General features: G+C 40.7%; 2 protein-coding genes across 7 annotated transcripts in view; one reads left to right on the forward strand and one right to left on the reverse strand.

The window, feature by feature from the left end:
* The window catches only part of ALDH5A1 (aldehyde dehydrogenase 5 family member A1), a gene marked incomplete at its 5' end in the record, with an annotated part of 48,554 nt that extends 44,653 nt beyond the window's left edge, over positions 1 to 3,901 (forward strand). For 2 of the 6 annotated variants that reach the window (XM_081026627.1, XM_081026622.1), the window contains one exon: positions 974 to 2,222. In XM_081026627.1, the coding sequence (XP_080882753.1) occupies positions 974 to 1,013 (40 nt within the window). In that variant the 3' untranslated portion in view covers positions 1,014 to 2,222. Of the gene's footprint in view, positions 1 to 973; positions 2,223 to 3,308 lie in introns of those variants that run through there. The other 4 variants (XM_081026631.1, XM_081026633.1, XM_081026632.1 and 1 more) reach the window with 3 other exon arrangements.
* Positions 3,199 to 18,731, reverse strand: part of KIAA0319 — a 64,307-nt gene continuing 48,774 nt past the window's right edge. The window contains 4 exon segments of the mRNA XM_081026643.1: positions 3,199 to 3,495; positions 6,299 to 6,390; positions 8,208 to 8,298; positions 9,501 to 9,623. Coding sequence (XP_080882769.1) covers positions 3,317 to 3,495; positions 6,299 to 6,390; positions 8,208 to 8,298; positions 9,501 to 9,623 — 485 coding nt within the window. The 3' untranslated portion in view covers positions 3,199 to 3,316.

Genomic DNA, 18,731 nt, shown 5'->3' on the forward strand with positions numbered 1-18,731 from the left:
AGGTTGTGGGTCAGTTTGCTGACTTCTACTCAAGGGAAATCACTTTACACAGAAACACACACACACAAAAAGATCCCCCCTCCCCAACAACAACTGGACTTTACAAAAAATATAGACACCTGTATGCAGATTAGTACATAAGTTTAATAGTGTTATATTAGAAATATGCCTTGTCAGTACATGGGGGAAATAATACATTTTTAAAAAGTAAAACCAAGACTTAAGCCAAAGTCCATGATAACCTGGTCGTACACAAAAAGAGTGGTACTCCTCCCTCCCCATCCACGAGGTTGGTATGTTGTGTGGTGCGTTTCTTACCACAGTAAATGTTTGTCAGGAGATTCTTTAGTCACAAACATGACTGACTTCTTAATACTGTGGTCTTGAATCCTTGTTCATTGAATTTAAAATAGCAACAAAGCATGTTGTTTACCTGTGAGTCCCCCAAGTGCCCTCCCCTACATGCCAGGGCCTGCTTTGCTCATCTGTGCAAAGCTCTTGGGGAACTTGATCTTCCAAAGGCCCTTCATGATGAGCACACAGGAGGAAGAATGCTGCTGTCATCCCACCTCCCACTCTGCTCATCTGATGAGGAGGGGATGAGAGAGGACCCACTTTCTGATCACTAGTGTGATGTTTATTTTTGATTTACTCAACTCAAGATCCTCCTGTGGAGGAAGGAGCAGAGAGGATGGCTGAGAAGGCAGAGAAGGAGCAGAAGCAGCACTTTGCAGACCAGAAGGGTGGCCTGGGTGTGTCCCAATGGGAACATCTGGGGAGCTCCTCTCCTTCTTTCTCTCTCACCGCAGAAAGCATTCCTCTTAGTCATAGGAACAGATGGTCCAACAGGTCCACCAGAATTTGCCCTCCAACAGGGGGTGGGGGGTGGGGAGGAGGAGCTCTTTGTGTAGTAGAAGTAAGGAAGTAGAAAGCATGGAATTTGAAGTTTAAAAATTCTGCATTCAATTCCCAGATCCATGCGTATTGGCTGTGACCTTGGGCAAGTTACTTAAACTCTCTGGGCCTTCACATCATTTTCTAACAAGAGGATAACACCTGCTTTTCAAAGATGAGTGTAAGCATCAACTGAGTATGTAAAACACATGTATTATGTACATAAAGCACTTAACAGATGACACTCCCTTCATCATGATACTCCGCCAGTCGTCTCCACCAGAAGATGGGTTGCCATCTTCTATGCCAGAAATTTCCTATTGTGCATGAAAATAACAACTCTACTCACTAGGTTGGGTAGATTTTAAGTTTATGAAGGTAACTATTGGTGTAAAAAGCATCACATTTTCCTTCTAACATCATAGACAGTATTGAACTGGCTAGCAATACAGAAAGTGTAAGCATAAGCAAAGAAAGTATTTCTAAAATAAAATCACACTCCTATACTTTTTAGTTCTGCCATTCCCTCTAAAGTACAATAATTAAAAACAAGATAGTCTCATGAGGATAAATTTTACCAGAGATAACCAAAGTACCTGAAAGCTTAACTTTTTAAAGGCCCACAGAAAGTTTTTTCTCTGTTGCTCGTGCCCCAATGATTTAAACCTAGTGGTTTAATCTTGTTTCTCCACTTAATCATAGCAAAGCAATCCTAGTTTTACAGAAACTTGTGCAACAGGATATTATTTAGGTGTGGTCATGCTTGATGCCACAACACTGGTTCTATCTGTGATGGCCCCACCTGTCATTCTAGTCCTCCCACAAAGAATGCTAAGGACATCACCCAGGCCACCAGCCTTTTAGAATCATGAGCCACGGGGAACTTGTCAGATTACAATTAGTCTAGCTCATTGCTCTGGGGTGCTGCTTTGTGGTTGGGGATGGTTTAATTTTTTCATATATTTAAAATGACTTATTAGTAGAAAAACTGCTTAATAAATGTATTTTTAAACATATTGTGGGGACAAAGCCCCAAAAAACAGTTTCCAGGCTCTCAGCCTCACAATAGAAAGGTGCTGGCTCGGGTAGTAAATGGCCATCAACTGTGATCAGATGGCCAGCAGCTGTGGCTAGTTGGCCGTCAGCTGTAACCCGTAAGCCATTGGCCACTAATATAATGGCTGTGGCTACTCTAGCAGAAAAGGAATGGGGGCTAGCAAGAAGATGGTGGCTGGCAAGCGCGGACTGCTGTTAGGCAGATTATGTAGATCCTGCTTCCTGTGTCTCCAGCCCAGCCGCCAGCGAGAATATATTGGTTTGACTCCCCTATCTATGGCTCCGTGGGTGTTCCTTTTTGGCCTTACCGTGTCCTGCGTTCTTGGGCGGGAAGTGGGAGCTGAGACCCTGCACGACAAATGGCGCAGCGAGCAGTGTCCCCCGCACGACACATATGAAGTGACTATGTCAAGTTATTCTTGTGGAAAGTACCTGTAAGGGTCCAGAGTATCATGAGCCCACTAAAATAATTAAGACTATTAGAGTTTTGGAATAGATGCAAAGTTGCTGAGTCATCACCCTGTCTGTTGCAGTCCAAATGCATGGCCTGTAGTACATAGTTAATAATTGTTTACTGAATTGATCATCACTTCTATTGTGTAGAATGGGTCTAAGAGAAGCCTCAGTGTAGTGTGTTTTTCTTGGAGAAAGAAAAGATCAAGAATGTTAAAATGCTGCCTTCAATAATTGCTGGTCATTAAAGCTCCCTTTCTATTGCCTCTGGTCCTGATAATATAAGAGCTAGCAGAGCTAGCTGCTTTCCAGAGAGAGCGCAGAAATGGTGGTTGGCCGGAGGAAAGGAGTAAGAACAGGAGGGCTTTGCTCTGTATGGGTGTCACGCTCAACACAGAAAACCTATTGCACAGAACACAGCCCGTACCTTGGGTGAACTATTTTAACATATGCACCCACCTGCCTTTATGGGTCCTACCCGAGAAGCCATGTTCAGAAAGTCGTCCTTGTAATCACAGCTCCTAAGAGAGAAATCAGCCCTCTTTATATCTGTTTTAACTCACCTTTCCTGGGGGGGGTCTGCAGATAGAAACAGGTGTTAACAGAGACAAATCTTAAACAGAGGCAATACTGTGCCAGCCACAGAAACACAAAACTCTTTTTAAGCAGAATATATGTACCTTAGCGTTTTACCCAGCTTTTATCCTATTAACAAGCATCCCTGTTAAAAGAGTGTTTTTGTTCTGAAAACTCCAAGAAAACAGTTCTTTTTACATATGGGGACACACGCCCAGCCCAATTTGAAAGACATCAGTGCACTGTTCCAATTAGTGTTAGTTTGGTGCCTTAACTCCCAGTGACTAGTCCTGGATTAAGGATTCCTGTGGTGTCCCTCCATTTTACAGAGGCTCAATTATCTGTCCTTGGAGCCATAGCTGAAGGAAGCTCCATTCCTGACAGAGCTGTTCATGGAGACCTTTGAGTCTCTTCTCTCCGTCCTCTCTCGGCTGAAGAGTGTGTCCTGATCACTGTCAAGCTCAGACTCGGACACCATCAGGCTGGCGTTATGGTCTGTGCTTCGGTGCTTAATACCTAGGGAGAAGCAGACAGGCCATCTTGAGGGAAACTCTCCCTTGTCTGTCGTTCTGGCTGCAGGTGACAGGTGACATGCAGAGTTGTGCCCTCTGCGCTTTCACAGAAATCACTCACAGCACAGCAAGAGGTCTGGGTCTCCTAGTGAATAATGACAGGGGCTTTGGAATCCCACCTGAACTCAAGTCTGAGCTTTGACACTACCAGTTTGTGACCCTGGGCAAGAAACATAACTTTTCTGGGCTTTCAGTCTCCTTTTGTATTAAATTGGGAGAAAACAAAGCATCTACTCCAAGGGTTTATATGAATGTTAAGTGAAACACTGCATGTAAATCTCTTGCCCAGCATTTAGCTCTCAGTAAGCACTCAATAAATGAAAGCTGTTAACGATTTTACCATCTATTTCAATCACGTTTTGGGTTGTGATTGTTGAGGGTTAAGACAAGAGACAGACAGGTATAAGATATGATTCCTGCTCTCAAAGAATTTATAGTGTCTAAGGATTTAAGATTAAAACTCACGAGAAGATGCTTCATAACACGCAAGAAATTTTTAAAAGTAAATCTCAATGAATCAAGAAGAGACAAGTACACACTGATAAGCTGACATGACTTCAGTGATGTTTCACATAGGATAGGATTTGAAGAGAGGAGAGAATTTGCATAGGAGGATGGGGAGGGGCATGGAGTATGCAGAGGCATCCAGAAATATTTGGAGAAAATAGTCTGGAGGAAATGATTCATGTAGGAATAATGAAAAAGACTGGAGAGATGAGAGCTCACAGAAAAGCAATACAAGGTAAACAATGAAGTTTGGATTTTATCCTATATGCAAAGGAGTAACATGATTAAAATGTTTCAAGACATTACTACTAGCACCATGTGCAGGACAGAAGGAAGAGAGGTGACTGGATGCCGCCCACACAGCGGTGCAATGCATGCAAAGGGAGCATAGGCTCTGGGGCACCACCTGTCCACCCGCCTTTGGTGCTCACCACCTGTCACTTGGGCAAGTTGCTCAACTTTTCTTTGCCTCAGTTTGCTCTCCTATAAAATGGGGCTAATCATAGTACCTATCTCACAGAGCTGTGAGTAGGATTAGAATTAAATGAACAGTACCTAGTACATCTTAAACACTAAACACCTGATAAGTGTTACTGTTGGTCTGTTAATTTAGGGGTGAGAGTATAAGGGTCTGAGCAAGGGTGGTGGTGATGAGGATGAAGAAAGAGGACCGGAGACTAGGCAAGATGGGGGTGGCTGGAGAAGGACAATGACGGAGGCTTGGGACCTGGTTATAAGAAGAATGGGGTTCTGTGACTAGGAACAGGAACGTCAGAGGATGAGAGTATTTTAGAAGGAAAGTAGGTGAGATAATGCAGCCCGAATCACTTTGAGCTCTTAGGTATGAAGTGGCTTTATAACATCCCTGGTATTAAATTATGTCATGCAAGCGGTGATCACCTGGTAAGTGCATGCTATATTTGTATTTCCCGAGAAGCTTTCCCTGCCAACGCCCCTCACTACACTCTCCATACAATCAGTCATTGGCCTTTGTGTTCCTACAGGGCATAGTCCATGCTTCCACAGGACTCTGACTCAAGTGTAATTAATTATCCTTCCCTGGGCTGGGAGTGTCTACAGGCATGTGTGTGCTCCATTTCCCGCCCCATCTCCTGGGCCTGATTTGGTGTCTGTGCATAGGACAGGCACCCAACATTTCTATGGATAATGTTTAGCATCTCACAACTTTAAAGGTGATTATATCCCTCTGTAAGAATTAATTTAGTTATAAACCCAGAATTATAAAAAATCCACAGAATCAGTGGTAAGCAACCTCAGAAACCAGAGAAGGTATAATACATGTCCAAGAGCTAGTAACTGAGAATCTGGGAGTCAACTGAGGTGGGCAGGAGATAGTTCTAAGCACAAGGATCTATTCACTTGGTCAACAATGTCAATTTTCTGTGTGTCCATCAATATACACAGCTAATCAGCTAATGCAGCTGCTGGGAAATGTTTGGTTTTGAAGTCCAAACATTATTTTGCTGCATTTCTTGTGTACAGACCTAAAAGGGAATAGCATTCAGAGATGAGCTGTGGTGAAATGGCATTGCAGGCCCTGCACCCCCAACCAGGAGTAGAGAAAAGATAGGCGCTGGGGACACCTACATGAAAAGCAGTCTTTGCTGCAGGGTCACCGGATAGGTACTCAGCTGACAACAGGTGTTTCATATAAGGACACAAAGGACTTTGCCAAAAATTTCATTAAATTTATGAGACTCTTGTCTTCCAGTCCACATGTCCTTGGGACTGAGGTAGGTTGTTGCACAGGCTTGGCCCACAGGCAGCTGAGTGGGCAGCGGCCACGATCTCTCGGCCCCATGGGATGTTGTGCGCATGAGAGCGGCCCGCAGGGCCCACCAGATGGTTTCTCCCAGGGAACACTCTTTGTTTTGCTGGACCTATACAACCTTCCTTCTTCTCTGCCTGCATGCGGATCACTACCCCTCCGGCCGCCACCACAGAGGCTCTCCCTGGTCTGTAAGACTCAATAAACCTAGGACCTATACTCAGCTACCTGGTATGTTCTTTGGGCTTGCGGCTTCTCAGGCACAAATCTTGAAACAACTCGGACTCAGTCCAAGCAGCTGTTTTTCTTCACAGAAGCCTAACCTGACTCTTCCTTCGCCCTCAAAGTGCTGATTCCAGCCTATTCTCCCTTCACCCCAGGAAACTCTCAGGCAAATACCTGGGTTAGATAATATAAAGGCACCAGGGAATCATCTTGGAGAACATCTCACCATATTTGGGCCTCAACTCCATCCTTTCCTGCTCATCCATGTCATCTAGGATGGTGTACTTTGTTTTCTTCCTTATTTTAGTCCTGTTTTGTCTGAAAGGAACAATGTAAAGCTCAACTCATCTCAGAAAGGTAACTGGGATCCAGGATTTAAAATGCATGGAGGACATTAAAGGAAATGCTTGCCTTTAGAATGTTATTACATTCTATTAGTTGGCACCTTTTATTAATGATACACAAACACACTAGCAGGACTGAAGTATATCACACCTCTTGAAGAAAGAAGTAGAAACGGCCACACCACTATCGCCCACCTAGCTTTAGTTTGCAGTGCCAGAGACCTGCAGGCTCTCACCAAGCTTTAGTTTGAGGTGCCAGAGACCTTTACAGTAATTGCAATATCTGTGTGTTGGCCCAGGGAGCTTTTCTCCATGAGCAAGTCTTCCCTTAGAAAAATCTGAATGAGCAATTGTTCCCCTGAACCTACACTACCCTGTAACACCCAGGGATGCAGAAATAAAAAGATGACATAAACTAGCGATCAGAAAAAATCATAAATTATAATAAATTCACAAAATTAATGAGCAACAACCCAGTCTTTCATTTATTCACAACACATAAAAACATGTGCCTCATCTTCTGTTTCAGAGGATTATTTGAAAACAAACATCAAAACCATGTTAAGATATGTAGAGAACAAACAGTAGTTTCATAGAACAAAGACCATTTTCTGATAGCTTGGTGATTACAAGTATGGTGATTACGAGTAAACCCTAGGTTTACTAGCTGGGTGACTTTGAGACAATTTTTTGATACTTCTGTGCCTCCATGTTTGCACCAGGAAAATCGGAGTAAGAATGGTCCTTTTGCACATATTGATGGAGGACTAAATAAAATAATATATACAAAGCACTTAGAATTACTAATCACAGTGGCAAACAATAAACGTTCACAATCACTATCATCATCATCATCACTTGATACATACACATATGTCACGTATGTCACAAAGCTGCAGAATTTTAATAGTCAAGCACAGTAGTGTGACCAGCATCCCAGGTAGTTCTGGGAAAACTTAATAAAATTCAGTCCTCTGAAGTACCTGGGCCTGTGGCCTCTTTCACCAGCCTTTGGGAAAGTAATCACAAATAAAAGTAAAATAACTTATAAGTGGTTTCTGAAAAATAACTATTAATTATGGCATGGTACCATTATATTTTTATCACGTTCTCTATGGAGAGCAATTAGGGTGTTTCACATAGGCAAGTGGCTCCAATGCTGTCTTCTAAGGGCTAATCACTATCCTATGAATCTCCTCCCAGAGGGTAGGCATCTGGTTCTGGGAGATTAGGACTATAAGGCAGGTCTGGGCTTCTCAAAGGTCAGCTCCAAGGAAAAAGAAAGACGGGAAACCCCAAAGCAAAACTTCTCTTTGGTGATGGTATCATCCTGCTTAAAGTTTTGCATTTATTAAGTAGACTTCAGGTAGATTCAACTGTTGCTTCACACAAGTAAAATAATCAAAACCTACAGTTTGTATCAGTATACTTTTGACACTCCTTCCTCTAGTGAGAACGGTAAGTAAGCCCACTTAGGTAGTGTTCTAGTGAATACAATGTGAAACTGACACAAAATAACATTAGATGTGATACAGAATCATTGAACCTTCTAGAAAATATGAGAGTTGCAACGAGAAAGCTGTCTCCAGTATTATTTCATCTATCCAGGCACACATGCCTTGTGGGGGAGAGCACATTATAAAGTACTTTTAAAGTCTAGTTTGTCTTCATAAAAAGAGTGATTGTCAAACAGTTAGCAGTTTAACAAACTCAAGCAAAAGCCATTAAAACTGTCATACCCCATTTAATGATGTGTCTGTATTTCAGATAAAGAAACAAGCACACTGGTACCTCTTGCAGTAGCAGATGCAAAGCCAAGTGAAGCCCCCCATCAGCACTGTGAGAGTAAGAGCCAGCACTGTCACATAGAATACAGTCCATTCTGAAAAACCAAGAAAACCAGAGTGGACACACCATTTGCAAAACAATTTTATTTCAGTGATTCTCAGTGAATACTTCTGGGTCCTGTAAGGCCATCTGTGGTGTTGGTAACCCCTTGCTAGTCTGGTAGCAGAGCACAAGCAAGGTAAAACACAAATAAATCAAGAACAACTTAAAATTGTCCTACTTCTGTCCATTTGGTTCAGGGAGCTCATAGAGCACGTATTTCATGCTGACTTGAGCATAGAATAATACGAAAAAAACTGCAATTAATCAATTGGGAAATAACGCCTCTTAAACACCCATGTAAAGCACATCAAAATACTCATTCCAGAATCACAACCCTCCCCCCTCAAATAGTTCTGGTTTGCTTTTAACAAAGCAAATAACATATTTATATGGCTGCCTATGACATGAAGACACTTCACAGAGCCAGGCAACATTTCAGAAAACAACTGGTCTTCATTCCTTCCACATCCTTGCAGGAATCCAATGTAGAAAGCTTTGCAATGGCAATTCAGAAACGGAGACACCAAGGGAGCCAAGACACAAGGTTTAACTCTATTAAGTCTTCGGTATACTGCTAGTGACCCAAGGGCTGACTAGCCTCAAATTTCAATGTAGAGTGAGTCGGAACATAATTTGGCAATCAGCCCTTACAATTTTTTCCTGCCAATTATGTCCATCTGGATCCCCAATACAACGCGTTTACTCTTAGAAACAGACTGGCATTAAAATACAGTTTCCTCCCCAGAAGAGACGGAAAGACCCAGCTTCACAGGCTGAGGTGGTGGCTCCAATTCTTGGTGGCTGTTTGGCAGACAGCCTGGAAGAATGGGCCTGTTCTCTTATTCAACTGATTCGAGCAGGTCTCCACCAGGCGCCACTTCACCAGAAGGCCACACTGAACCCAAGCCAAGGTAGGTGCAATCTGGAAACATGGCCCACGAGGCCTCTCTTAGCAATACCAGAGATGGTTAGCTCAATCAGCTCTGCCAAAGTGAATTTCCTCATCAGGAAGTTTTATGGAAAAGCCTAAACACAACCCCAAAGGTGAAATGTGTGAGGATCTCAGCATCTACCAAGTGAGCTGCTTCACTTGGCTTCTGTGAGAAAAGGGTGGAATGTTTACACCTGCAAAGCCTGGCAGATATTTCAAAACAAGCAGTCCTCACCCAAAGCCACCACAACCTCAGGACTCACCACAGTTGCTCTCCCCATCGTGGGTGTAACACTGTATCAGATTCTCCATCCACAGCCGGGAAAAAATGCAGCGCTTTGTGATGCAATCACAGTGGCCATGACCGGAGCACTTCAGAAGGCAGCCCACAGGGAGGAAAGTGGGCAGAAGTCAGCATGGAGAAAAGGATCCCTGGCTTCTGCTTGTTGTGGGTTTTCAACTTTTAGGCCCCAAACAGATGCATCCTGTTGAATCAAGAGCCTCTTACAGTAATGGAGAGGGGTTCCAGGAATAGTCAGTCAGCACTGAAAATCTCATCAGGAAGCAAATGGCAGAAACGATCCAATCCATACCACATAACAAAAACCTTAAAAATGTAGCAAAAACATAGCACCACCTGGCAAAGAAAGATAAATTCTAAGAATTTATCCAGTGAAAACATTGGGGATTTGCACAAAGATTTATATACATGGTAACATTATTTAAAATCAACTTGAGTTGATCCACTCTGTACATAAAACAATCCATAAGTAGAGGACAGGTTGCATAAATTGTGGAACTTACGTAGTAGAATGGAATACTATGCAGCCATATCTTGCTAAATGAGAGATTTTAAAAGCTTTGAGAAAATGATATTATAATTTGAAGTCAAAACTCATATTAAAAAATATATATCGAGAAAAAAATGGCGGCGTGAGGTGAGGCTCTGTAACGCTCCCCTGGAATTTACAACGAATCGGACAACAATAACTCCACAAAGGACTCCTTGCACAGCAGACAGGCAAGACGAAGAGGCCGACTACTGAATTCACCTCCAGGTGGGTGAATCGCGCGAGCGGGGGAGGAGGGAGAGGAGAAGTGCAGAGACGGAGCCGTGCGGGCGCAGGACACAGACCTAGCTCAGTGCTCGGAGCCCGCTGCTCCCGGAACTACCGCCGCTGCGGGAGAGGGAAGGACTTAGACTGCTAGGGCTCCGCTTACGGCCCACAGGGCTGAGGGGGCAGCATACAAAACCGCTGAACCCAACGCTCGCTCACGGCAGACCTCGGAGCAAAGACTGAGGGAAGAGGGCTGAAATCGGTGGTTTAAGCCCTCACTGCCGAGTGGAGAACGGAAGCCTTAGGCACGGAGACTAGCCGCCCCCTCCCTACCCTTCCAGAGCTCGCCCCGCCCCCACCTGCCCGGTGCTAGAAGCGATAAAGTAGCAGTGTCAGATCAAAGGACACAATATTTGCTGCTCTGAGAACTGTGGACCGCAGACACAGATTCGCAGCTCAACTAGTTCCGGCAAAGGGGAGGGAGCTGTGGAAGCAGGACTGGCTGTGGTGGTGGTCGCTGCCATTGCTCTGGGCCACCTCTCACAACTCACCCCGCCCCTGGCCCCACCTATCTGGGCGGATCCCTGCAGGAGTAAACAGAACTGCTGAAACAAACGGACTCTGAATCTGGTGCAGAAAGAGCTTTGGAACTCCAAAAGCTCTTCGCATACCTATCAACCTGTTGCAGAAGACACTCCTGTAGATGTCTAGGAAGAGAAATAGTAAATCAGTGATTGCCATGAATAACCAAGGCAACAAGATAGCTCAGAAAGAAAGTGAAAAGTCTCCAGAAAAGGAACTTAGAGATATGGACCTTTGTGATTTAAATGACAGAGAATTCAAGATCGCAATTCTGAAAAAACTGAACGAGATGCAAGAAAACACAGAAAGGCAGTTTAATGAACTCAGAAACACAATCAAAGAACACCATGAGCATTTTACAAAAGAGATTGAAATCTGGAAAAAGAACCAAATAGAATTTCTGGAGATTAAGAACTCAATAGAAGAAATTAACAATAAAATATCCAGCTTAGGTAGTAGACTTGACCAGATGGAGGAAAGAATCAGTGACATCGAAGATAGGAACCTGGAATTTACACAGAGGGAAGAAGAAAGAGACTTGAGACTTAAAAGAAATGAAAGAACTCTACAAGAACTTTCTGACTCCATCAGAAAGAGCAATATAAGAATAATGGGCATACCAGAAGGGGAAGAAAGAGGGAAGGGAACAGAGAATATATTCAAACAAATCGTTGATGAGAACTTCCCAAACTTGTGGACAGAACTGGATCCTCGAATCCAAGAAGCAAATAGAACACCTAATTACCTCAATCCCAACAGGCCCTCACCAAGGCACATTGTATTGAAGCTGTCTAAAATCAATGATAAAGAAAGAATCCTCAAGGCAGCCAGGGAAAAGAAGACGGTAACTTACAAAGGAAAGCCCATTAGATTATCATCAGATTTTTCAGCAGAAACTCTACAAGCTAGGAGGGAATGGAACCAAATATTCAAACTATTGAAAGAGAGAAATCATGAGCCAAGAATAATATATCCAGCAAAGATCTCCTTTAGATATGAAGGAGGAATAAAGACCTTTCCAGACATCCAGAAGCTGAGGGAATTTTCTAATACACGACCTGCACTACAAGAAATACTAAAGGAGGCTATTAGACCACCATCAACAGGGACAACTTGTGGCAACCGAAACATAAAAAGGGGGAGCGTAAAGGCCTGAACTGGAATATGGGAATAGAGAAAGTAAGCGTACTGAAGAAACTGGAATACTCTAAATATCAAACTTTCTTTTACATAAACTCAAGGGTAACCACTCAAAAAACATCCAAATCTGAAATATATACTGTAATAAAAGAAGAAACAGAGGGAAACATCATAGAATACTACCACACAGAAATAACAGACAACAACAAAAAGGCAAAGAAACAATGGAGACACAGCCTTACCAGAAAACTAAAGACAGAATGACAGGAAATCCTCACATATCAATAATCACCCTAAATGTAAATGGACTGAACTCACCAATAAAGAGACACAGAGTAGCAGATTGGATCAAAAAACTAAACCCAACCATATGCTGCCTACAAGAGACACATCTCAGCTACAAGGACAAGCATAGACTCAAAGTGAAAGGGTGGAAATTGACACTTCAAGCAAATGGTACCCAGAAAAAATCAGGTGTAGCCATAATGATTTCCGATGAAACAGACTTCAGGGTGAAAAAGATAACAAGAGACAAAGATGGACATTTCATAATGGTAAAGGGGACTATACAACAAGAAGACATAACAGTCATCAATATTTATGCCCCCAATCAGGGAGCACCGAAATATACCAAGCAACTACTAACAGAACTAAAGGGAGAAATTGACCAAAACACAATTATACTAGGGGACTTAAATACATCATTGACAGCTATGGATAGATCATCCAAACAGAAGATAAATAACGAAATCGCAGCCCTAAATGACACATTAGAGGAATTGGACATAATTGACATATATAGAGCACTTCATCCTAAAACATCAGACTATACATTCTTTTCTAGTGTACATGGAACATTCTCAAGGATAGACCATATATTGGGACACAAAATCAGCCTCAGCAAATTTAAGAAGATTGAAATCATACCAAGCATATTCTCTGATCACAAAGCTTTGAAATTGGATATCAACTGCAAAAACAAAGCAGGAAAAAACACAAATACATGGAGATTAAACAACATACTTTTAAAGAACGACTGGGTCAAAGAAGAAATTAGAGGAGAGCTCAAAAGATACATAGAAACAAATGACAATGAAAATACATCCTACCAAAATTTTTGGGATGCCGCCAAAGCACTTTTAAGAGGGAAATTTATATCATTACAGGCCTATCTCAAGAAACAAGAAAAATCCCAAATAAATAACCTCATGTTACACCTTAAAAAACTAGAAAAAGAAGAACAAGCGAAACCCAAGGTCAGCAGAAGAAAGGAAATAACAAAAATCAGAGCAGAACTAAATGAAATAGAGAACAAAAAGACAATAGAAAAAATTAATGTGACAAAAAGCTGGTTCTTTGAAAAGATTAACAAAATCGACAAACCCTTGGCTAGACTCACTAAGATAAAAAGAGAGAAGACACTAATTAACAAAATCAGAAATGAAAAAGGGGAAGTTATCACGGACACCACAGAAATACAAAGGATTATCCAAGAATACTATGAAGGACTATATGCCACCAAATTTAATAACTTAGAAGAAATGGACAAGTTCTTAGAAACATATAGCCTTCCAAGGCTGAATCATGAAGAACTGGAAAATCTTAACAGGCCGATCACCAGTAAGGAAATTGAATCAGTCATCAAAAACCTTCCCAAAATCAAAAGTCCTGGACCAGATGGCTTCACCAGTGAATTCTACCAAACCTTCAAAGAGGATCTAATACCAATCCTGCTCAAACTCTTCCAAAAAATTGAAGAAGAGTCAGTACTCCCTAACTCATTTTATGAGGCCAACATTACCCTGATACCAAAACCTGGTAAGGACAACACAAAAAAAGAAAACTACAGACCTATATCTCTGATGAATACAGATGCTAAAATCCTAAACAAAATTCTAGCAAATCGAATACAACAATGCATTAAAAAGATCATTCATCACGACCAAGTGGGGTTCATCCCCGGGGCACAAGGATGGTTCAACATTCGCAAATCCATCAATGTGATACATCACATAAACAAAATAAAGGACAAAAATCATATGATTCTATCAATTGATGCAGAAAAAGCATTTGATAAGATACAACATCCATTTATGATTAAAACACTTACTAAAATTGGTATAGAAGGAAAATACCTCAACATAATAAAGGCCATATACGACAAGCCCTCAGCTAACCTCATAATTAATGGTGAAAAGCTGAAGCCCTTTGCTCTACGTTCAGGAACACGACAAGGTTGTCCCCTATCACCTCTGCTTTTCAACATAGTGTTGGAAGTCCTCGCCAGAGCTATCAGGCAAGAGAATGAAATAAAAGGCATCCAAATTGGGAATGAAGAAGTTAAATTGTCACTCTTTGCAGATGACATGATGCTATACATAGAAAACCCTAAACACTCCACCAAAAAGCTATTAGAAACAATCAATGAATATAGTAAAGTTGCTGGCTACAAAATCAACGTACAAAAGTCCATTGCTTTCCTATATACCAACAATGAAATCTCAGAAAAAGAGATAGAAAAAACAATTCCTTTTGCAATTGCAGCAAAAAGAATAAAATACCTAGGAATAAACTTAACCAAGGATGTGAAGGATTTATATGCTGAAAACTATAAGACATTTTTGAAAGAAACTGAAGAAGACACAAAGAAATGGAAAGACATTCCGTGCTCATGGATTGGAAGAATCAACATAGTTAAAATGGCCATATTACCCAAAGCCATATACAGATTTAATGCAATCCCCATCAAAATCCCAATAGCATTTTTTAAAGAAATAGAACAAAAAATCATCAGATTTGTTTGGAACCACAAAAGACCCCGAATAGCCAAAGCAATATTAAAAAACAAGAACAATACTGGAGGTATCACACTCCCTGATTTTTCCTTGTACTACAGGGCTACAATAATCAAAACAGCTTGGTATTGGCGGAAAAACAGACACATAGACCAATGGAATAGAATTGAGAACCCAGAAATAAAACCACATAAATATGGACAGATAATTTTTGACAAAGAAGCTAAAAACATACAATGGAGGAAAGACAGCCTCTTCAATAAATGGTGCTGGCAGAATTGGATAGCTACGTGCAAAAGAATGAAACTGGACTGCTATCTGTCACCATGTACCAAAATTAATTCAAAATGGATCAAAGACTTAAGCATAAGACCTGACACAATAAACTGCATTGAAGAAAACATAGGTACTAAACTTATGGACCTTGGGTTCAAAGAGCATTTTATGAATTTGACTCCAAAGGCAATGGAAGTAAAAACTAAAATAAACAAATGGGATTATATGAAACTGAAAAGCTTCTGCACAGCAAAAGAAACTATTGACAAAATAATGAGGCAACCAACTGAATGGGAGAAGATTTTCGCAAACAGTTCCTCTGATAAGGGGCTAATATCCAAAATATACAAGGAACTCATGAAACTCAACAACAAAAAAACAAACAACCCAATTGAGAAATGGACAGAGGACCTGAAGAGACATTTCTCCAAAGAGGATATACAAATGGCAAATAGACATATGAAAAAATGCTCAACATCGCTAATCATCAGAGAAATGCAAATAAAAACCACAATGAGATATCACCTCACCCCAGTCAGAATGGCTTTCATCAACAAAACAAATAGTAACAAGTGCTGGAGAGGCTGTGGAGAAAAAGGAACTCTCATACACTGTTGGTGGGAATGCAGACTGGTGCAGCCGCTATGGAAGGCAGTGTGGAGGTTCCTCAAGAAATTACGAATAGAATTACCATATGACCCAGCAATCGCTCTCCTGGGTATCTACCCCAAAAATATAAAAGCATTTCTCTATAGAGACACGTGTACTCCAATGTTCATTGCAGCTTTGTTTACGGTGGCCAAGACATGGAAACAACCAAAATGTCCTTCGATAGATGAATGGATAAAGAAGTTGTGGTACATATACACAATGGAATACTATTCGGCGTTAAGGAAAGATGATATAGGAACATTTGTGACAACATGGATGGATCTCGAGAGAATAATGCTAAGTGAAACAAGTCAGACAGAAAAAGCAGAGAACCCTATGATTTCACTGATATGCGGTATATAGACCAAAAAGAACAAGACAAACAAATGAGAAACAAACACTCATAGACACAGACAATAATTTAGTGGTTACCAGAGGGTAAGGGGGTGGGGGGTGGGTGATGAGGGTAAAGGGGATCAAATATATGGTGAGGGAAGGAGAACTGACTCTGGGTGGTGAACACACAATGGGATTTATAGACGATGTAATACAGAATTGTACACCTGAAATCTATGTAAATTTACTAACAATTGTCACCCCAATAAAATTAATTAAAAAAAAAAATCATATGATTCTATCAATTGATGCAGAAAAAGCATTTGATAAGATACAACATCCATTTATGATTAAAACACTTACTAAAATTGGTATAGAAGGAAAATACCTCAACATAATAAAGGCCATATACGACAAGCCCTCAGCTAACCTCATAATTAATGGTGAAAAGCTGAAGCCCTTTGCTCTACGTTCAGGAACACGACAAGGTTGTCCCCTATCACCTCTGCTTTTCAACATAGTGTTGGAAGTCCTCGCCAGAGCTATCAGGCAAGAGAAAGAAATAAAAGGCATCCAAATTGGGAATGAAGAAGTTAAATTGTCACTCTTTGCAGATGACATGATGCTATACATAGAAAACCCTAAACACTCCACCAAAAAGCTATTAGAAACAATCAATGAATATAGTAAAGTTGCTGGCTACAAAATCTACGTACAAAAGTCCATTGCTTTCCTATATACCAACAATGAAATCTCAGAAAAAGAGATAGAAAAAACAATTCCTTTTGCAATTGCAGCAAAAAGAATAAAATACCTAGGAATAAACTTAACCAAGGATGTGAAGGATTTATATGCTGAAAACTATAAGACATTTTTGAAAGAAATTGAAGAAGACACAAAGAAATGGAAAGACATTCCGTGCTCATGGATTGGAAGAATCAACATAGTTAAAATGGCCATATTACCCAAAGCCATACACAGATTTAATGCAATCCCCATTAAAATCCCAATGGCATTTTTTAAAGAAATAGAACAAAAAATCATCAGATTTGTTTGGAACCACAAAAGACCCCGAATAGCCAAAGCAATATTAAAAAAAAAGAACAATACTGGAGGTATCACACTCCCTGATTTTTCCTTGTACTACAGGGCTACAATAATCAAAACAGCTTGGTATTGGTGGAAAAACAGACACATAGACCAATGGAATAGAATTGAGAACCCAGAAATAAAACCACATAAATATGGACAGATAATTTTTGACAAAGAAGCTAAAAACATACAATGGAGGAAAGACAGCCTCTTCAATAAATGGTGCTGGCAGAATTGGATAGCTACGTGCAAAAGAATGAAACTGGACTGCTATCTGTCACCATGTACCAAAATTGATTCAAAATGGATCAAAGACTTAAGCATAAGACCTGACACAATAAACTGCATTGAAGAAAACATAGGTACTAAACTTATGGACATTGGGTTCAAAGAGCATTTTATGAATTTGACTCCAAAGGCAATGGAAGTAAAAACTAAAATAAACAAATGGGATTATATGAAACTGAAAAGCTTCTGCACAGCAAAAGAAACTATTGACAAAATAATGAGGCAACCAACTGAATGGGAGAAGATTTTCGCAAACAGTTCCTCTGATAAGGGGCTAATATCCAAAATATACAAGGAACTCATGAAACTCAACAACAAAAAAACAAACAACCCAATTGAAAAATGGACAGAGGACCTGAAGAGACATTTCTCCAAAGAGGATATACAAATGGCAAATAGACATATGAAAAAATGCTCAACATCGCTAATCATCAGAGAAATGCAAATGAAAACCACAATGAGATATCACCTCACCCCAGTCAGAATGGCTTTCATCAACAAAACAAATAGTAACAAGTGTTGGAGAGGCTGTGGAGAAAAAGGAACTCTCATACACTGTTGGTGGGAATGCAGACTGGTGCAGCCACTATGGAAGGCAGTGTGGAGGTTCCTCAAGAAATTACGAATAGAATTACCATATGACCCAGCAATCGCTCTCCTGGGTATCTACCCCAAAAATATAAAAGCATTTCTCTATAGAGACACGTGTACGCCAATGTTCATTGCAGCTTTGTTTACGGTGGCCAAGACATGGAAACAACCAAAATGTCCTTCGATAGATGAATGGATAAAGAAGTTGTGGTACATACACACAATGGAATACTATTCGGCGTTAAGGAAAGATGATATAGGAACATTTGTGACAACATGGATGGATCTCGAGAGAATAATGCTAAGTGAAACAAGTCAGACAGAAAAAGCAGAGAACCCTATGATTTCACTGATATGTGGTATATAAACCAAAAAGAACAAGACAAACAATTGAGAAACAAAAACTCATAGACACAGACAATAATTTAGTGGTTACCAGAGGGTAAGGGGGTGGGGGGTGGGTGATGAGGGTAAAGGGGATCAAATATATGGTGATGGAAGGAGAACTGACTCTGGGTGGTGAACACACAATGGGATTTATAGACGATGTAATACAGAATTGTACACCTGAAATCTATGTAAATTTACTAACAATTGTCACCCCAATAAAATTAATTAAAAAAATATATATATATATATATCAAATTATACTGATTGTATTAAATGTTTCCAGAAATGGGGGAAC

Source organism: Rhinolophus hipposideros, assembly GCF_964194185.1.
Source record: "Rhinolophus hipposideros genome assembly, chromosome: 19".
Taxonomy (NCBI): domain Eukaryota; kingdom Metazoa; phylum Chordata; class Mammalia; order Chiroptera; family Rhinolophidae; genus Rhinolophus; species Rhinolophus hipposideros.